The following is a 6270-nucleotide window of genomic DNA, read 5'->3' as shown; positions in this document are numbered from 1 at the left end:
CTACCAACCTCTGCTTTTCCTGGAAATCTCCTGGCTGTCACTATCCAAACGCAGCATCCTGAATTAATGGCTATCCTACAAAAATATTAACTGTTCTCCATAGTTTCACCACCTATTAGCCAGAACAGTCATGCCCCTTACATTAAGCCTTACCAAATGAAAATGGATAAGATTCACCTGAGATTTTTTACTAAGGGAGAAACTATCCAAAACCAGGTGTAACTGTGTTGAACATGGGACTCTGTAGGGACTGACTCACCTTTGGAGCCAGCCTTTAGTGGCTGTTAGAGGAACGACACTTTTTTGAACAATTATTTAACACAATAAAAACACGGACTGAGGTTTTTACCCAGAGAGGATTTGGGTTTAGTAAACTTTTATTCCATAATTGATTACAGTTAAACTGTGTGGAAATTTCTAAAGCAAGATGAAGTCACTGAGTTATTGTGGTTTGTTAACAGCCAGCTCCAGTTATACTGGGTCAGCTGGTTTTAATGGCCCAGGTCAAGAATATTTGGCGGTTCTTCTGGCTCCACCTCCTGATTGGTGTCCTGCAGGAAGGAAAGCAGATGTTTAGAACAGGTAAACCACAAAGTGTAGAAAGCTGTGGTGAACAGGACAGATTTTTTTTTATTGTAATCTGCTGGAGGGTCATGGAAGAGCAGATGCTCTGGCTGTGGTTACTGCAGCTGCACAGATGTGCAAAGATATCTGCTGGAAGGTTGTATGGCTGGTGGTTGCACACATTGCATTGGTCCTAGCACAGGGTTCAGTGCTAGGACCAATTCTGTTTACATTATACATGCTTCCCCTAGGCAGCATCATTAGAAGACATAGCATACATTTTCACTGCTATGCAGATGACACCCAGCTCTATCTGTCCATGAAGCCAGATAACACACACCAATTAGTTAAACTGCAGGAATGTCTTAAAGACATAAAGACTTGGATGGCCACTAACTTTCTGCTTCTTAACTCAGATAAAACTGAGGTCATTGTACTCGGCGCTGAAAAGCTTAGAAATATGGTATCTAACCAGATTCTTACTCTGGATGGCATTACCTTGGCCTCCAGTAACACTGTGAGGAACCTTGGAGTCATTTTTGACCAGGATATGTCCTTCAACGCACATATTAAACAAATATGTAAGACTGCGTTCTTCCATTTGCGCAACATCTCTAAAATTAGAAATATCCTGTCTCAGAGTGACGCTGAAAAACTAGTTCATGCATTTATTACTTCCAGGCTGGACTACTGCAATTCATTATTATCAGGATGTCCAAAAAACTCACTGAAAAGCCTTCAGTTAATCCAAAATGCTGCAGCAAGAGTACTGACAGGGACTAGAAAGAGAGAGCATATTTCTCCTGTTTTGGCTTCCCTTCATTGGCTTCCTGTTAAATCCAGAATTGAATTCAAAATCCTGCTCCTCACATACAAGGTCTTAAATAATCAGGCCCCATCTTATCTTAATGACCTTGTAGTACCATATCACCCTATTAGAGCACTTCGCTCTTGCTCTGCAGGCCTACTTGTTGTTCCTAGAGTATTTAAAAGTAGAATGGGAGGGAGAGCCTTCAGTTTTCAGGCCCCTCTTCTGTGGAACCAGCTTCCAGTTTGGATTCGGGAGACAGACACTATCTCTACTTTTAAGATTAGGCTTAAAACTTTCCTTTTTGCTAAAGCATATAGTTAGGGCTGGACCAGGTGACCCTGAATCCTCCCTTAGTTATGCTGCAATAGATGTAGGCTGCCGGGGGATTCCCATGATGCATTGAGTTTTTCCTTTCCAGTCACCTTTCTCACTCACTATGTGTTAACAGACCTCTCTGTATTGAATCGTATCTGTTATTAATCTCTGTCTCTCTTCCACAGCATGTCTTTTATCCTGTCTTCCTTCTCTCACCCCAACCGGTCGCAGCAGATGGCCGCCCCTCCCTGAGCCTGGTTCTGCTGGAGGTTTCTTCCTGTTAAAAGGGAGTTTTTCCTTCCCACTGTCGCCAAAGTGCTTGCTCATAGGGGGTCATATGATTGTTGGGCTTTTCTCTGTATCTATGAAGCGCCTTGAGGCGACATTTGTTGTGATTTGGCGCTATATAAATAAAATTGAATTGAATTGAATTGAATTGAATTGCAAGATTAGCAGCAAGGAGACCCTGGTTCAAATCCTGCTGATTCCTTTCAATTTCATTTTTTTCTGAATGTTTTAAGACTATATTATAAATTCTGGCTCCACCAAAGATGTGGAGTTTATTAAGCTGCACCTACTAAAACCACTAAATGAAGCGCTACATTATTGTAGATCTGTAATTTCATGTATTAATTTGGTGATGCAAAGAATTTGCGGTGAAATTGAAGCAGTTTCCATGTCTCCTTTATTAACTTTAATGTTTAAATGTATCCAGTTTAAACTTATAGAACTCTAATGTGCAGCTGTCACCTTAGAAACAAACAACAGCTTTACAGTGAACAAAATAAAACAATTAACTTAAATTGAAATGTTTGTTATATGTGCTAAATCCAAAGATTAACATTTTTCTGCAGCATTAATCTCTTGTCTTATTTGCAACAGTGTTGTACTTTACTGTTATATTTTTATATTCTTTCCAGATTTTTCATTGGCATTATATCGTCATCATTGATATAATCTAGGTAAAATTTGCCAACTTGTGAATTTGAATTTGATAAAATAATACCGTGTATGGTTTCAGATGAAGTTTGAGAAGAAATGTTTTTGTTTCAAGTCAGGACTGAAAACTCAGAACAATCAATAACTTCACATGGTTGCATATTTACACTGAGGTGTTTCGTCATTTCCCATAAAAGACCCTTTTACTATTAAACTTAATAAATCATTGCCCCTTCTGAGCTTTGAAGCTTTTTAATAATTAACAAATTTCACCTACAGCAATAAATCTGACAGCTGACTGCAGCAAACCACATATTTACATTAAAAGTAATATTCTAAAATTATCTTTGTTCATTTATGGGGAAAACATAAGAATAAGAGGACAGAGCACACGTGGAAACCACACAACACATACAAAAAAAACCCAAATCACACCTGAAGAAAAAAAAACAAAAACAAAAACATGGATACACAAACCAGCGATCTATATGTGTGTGTGTGTGTATTGACAATGACGGTGAGAAATTACAATAATGTCCCCAGGAGCCAGAAGCAGACAGAGAAACACCCAGGAGACCCCTAGAGTACTGAAGACCCCAGGTCACACGTCTCGATGACAACTGTGTGCCCCTCCCAGCAGAAGGAGGAGGGAGGCCAGAGATGGAGCCCTTAAGGCCAAAGAACTGCCATGAACTGAGAACAGGGCTCCAGATGCAAGAAACTGCCCAACAACCACCAGAACCACCACCGCCACCATGAACCAACAGTCGACCCCCACCCTGGGTAGGGTGCAGGAAATGGGTGTAGGAAGACCTGCCCCGACTTGACTTGGGAGTGATATGCTGGGTGTGTCAGACTCTACATGTGTGAGTGGTTTGTTGTTTGAGGGGTGTGTGTGTGTGTGTGTGTGTGTGTGTGCGCGCGCTGTCATGATACTTAAGACCGGAATGAGAAAGCCAGTTAAGCATCTGGCTCGGTAAGCCCACACCCATCGCAGGGCGGGGGAAGTAGATCTGGGGCCGTAAGCACAGCACCCCAGAGCACCACGGCAACCAAGGTCTACATCCACCGCAAAGGTCTCCCTCACCTGAACACCCCACCCCTTCCACTCCTTTACCTTTTCTAGAACTTGCCTGATTTTGGTGGATGCAAGAAAGCTAATGCCCAGAACAGTGGGATCAGACTGTGTGTCCCACACCCCTTAAGCCCCACACACTATTTACAGCAATGAGAGTGAGGCTGATATGAATTATCTCCTGCTGTGTGTAACGTGTGAGAGAACGAGAAAATGCTGCCCAAAAGCCTCTGCCCAATTTCACCCTGCCACTCAGGAAATTATGAATCTACATGGAGTCACTTGGGACACTCTTTTCCTTTTTTTAAATTAACCTTTACAACAAAAATGTGAAAGAAATCTCAAACATGTCCAAGCTGTTTCATTTCATTAAACCCAAACTCCTGAAATAATCACACAAGGTCTGGAAGTGTAATGACACAAATGGGTGCCACACCTTGATTGAGTGTGTAGTTAAGTGAGTGAGTGATATGTTTTTATTGATTAGCATTCAAATATCTCAGTGAAGACAGAACAAAGATCTACCACAAAGCAAGAAAGCATGAGACAAGGCTAATCAAAAGGTATTGGCTGAAGCATTTGCTTATTACGCCAACCCTTTTAACAAAAGATCTTTTAGCATGCAGCTCCTGTACACAGGGCTCGAAGCAAATAATAAAACAAAGCAAAAACAAAACAAACAAACAAACAAACAAGAAAAAAACAAAAAAACAAAAAACTTTCCACCTTAGATAAGTAACTACATCAAAGCAAAAGAATCAAGAGGTTTTTTTGTTTTTTGTTTTTGTTTTTTTTTGCTCTTTTCATTCTTGATATATATATTTTTCTAATACTCTATTTTTAAACATATTTTTAAACAAGGAAAATGAACTACACCTTTTTAAATCACTGTCATAACTATTCCACAGGTTAACTCCTCTAACAGAAACACATCTCTGCTTTATATTTGTCCTTATCTTGTTTTTTTTAAAGAAATCTGTTCCCCTTAAGTCATATTGACTCTCTCTGACTTTGAACAGCTTCTGAGTACTGGGGCAAAGCAAGTTATTTTGTGCTTTATACATTATCTGTGCCATTTTATATTCAACTAAATCATAAAATTTCAGGGTATTCAGATTAATAAACAAAATGTTAGTTGGTTCTATATAGTTTGATTGGTTTATAATTCTTATAGCTCTTTTTTGCAACTTGAAAATAGGAAGAGTGTTCGTTTTATATGCATTACCCCATATCTCCAGACAGTAAGTCATATATGGAAGCAACAGAGTACAATAGAGTGTGTATAATGATTTTTTGTTCAGGACATGCTTTGTTTTATAGAGAATAGCAATGGTTTTTGACATTTTTGTTTTCACATGGTTTATATGAGACTTCCAACTCAGCTTATCATCAATTATCACTCCAACAGTGATAATTGCCCTCCAACAGACTTGGAGTCTGTTGGAGGGCTTCATAATATAATGGCAGTTGCTATGGAAAGGCACTCAATGTGGCAGAACTTCCACATGAATGCACAAATGAAGTGAAAGTGTGTATGGAGAGGGTGTAGAGCACAGACAGGAATTGTGTAAAAACATTTAATTAACAAGTATTTTTAATTACAGCACTGTGCAAGAGTCTGGACTGGCACCCATGTTTTAAAACTTTGCTGGGAAAATAGGAAATGAGTGAAATGCTTCAAACATGTACAAACATGAATGTAAATACGGTACAAAAGGCACAAACAGATTCTGTACAACTATAACGAGTTTGAAGTCAATATTTGCTATGACCACCTTTATTATTTAACATCTTATGCAAGCTTTCTTGTAATTTGTTTAGTTAGTCTTCAGGACTAGTTCTCCAGGCTTCTTGAAGGATATTCAGAGATGTTCTTGGCTGCCTTTTGTTTCTTTCTCTGACAAGATGATCCCACACTGCTTCAATAACATTGAGGTCTGGACTCTGGGGAGGCCAACCAATTAAGTGCTAATTTAAAATTTAAAATTGGTTCTTTGCTAAGTTGTCTGTTACGTATAGACACAATACTGATTCATCCCTTCAGTTAGGCGCTTTTGCACTGCTTGAATGATTCATAGGTCAGTGTAAATTGGTTCAACACACAAAAAAACAAGTGGTCAAGTACAAGGACTGGACTGAAACTGAGTAAAAAAGCAGCCAATGTCCAAAGAAGAACTCTGAAAGGCCTCCAGAAAACCTGGAGAACTATTGCTCAGCTCATATTACAGTAAAGGTCTGGCTCATTTAAATCAAAATATAAAGAAATGAGAGCTGCCTAAAAAACAAAGTGGATCTAACATAACATTTCTTTCCCATTGGGTCCCTGGAATTGCAGATCAGACTCACTGGGCAACTAAAACAGCTAATTCATACTTCTATTAATTTGAATTTAGATATTTCATATGCTCCTTGCTTCACGCATAATAATACTTCTTAATTCTTCTTAGCAATTCTTAATAATTGCTTCTTAACTCAGATAAAACTGAGGTCATTGTACTCGGCGCTGAAAAGCTTAGAAATATGGTATCTAACCAGATTCTTACTCTGGATGGCATTACCTTGGCCT

The 6270-nt window shown here is 39.0% G+C and overlaps 1 protein-coding gene across 2 annotated transcripts in view; it reads right to left on the bottom strand.

The window, feature by feature from the left end:
* Positions 1–359: 359 nt before the first annotated feature.
* The window catches only part of stab1 (stabilin 1), a 183789-nt gene continuing 177878 nt past the window's right edge, over positions 360–6270 (bottom strand). For both annotated transcript variants that reach the window (XM_085158702.1, XM_085158703.1), the window contains one exon: positions 360–551. In XM_085158702.1, the coding sequence (XP_085014828.1) occupies positions 492–551 (60 nt within the window). In that variant the 3' untranslated portion in view covers positions 360–491. The remainder of the gene's footprint in view (positions 552–6270) is intronic.

This window comes from Neolamprologus multifasciatus, chromosome 5 (genome assembly GCF_963576455.1).
Source record: "Neolamprologus multifasciatus chromosome 5, fNeoMul1.2, whole genome shotgun sequence".
Classification (NCBI taxonomy): Eukaryota; Metazoa; Chordata; class Actinopteri; order Cichliformes; family Cichlidae; genus Neolamprologus; species Neolamprologus multifasciatus.
This window is presented reverse-complemented; position numbering and strand designations above follow the sequence as displayed.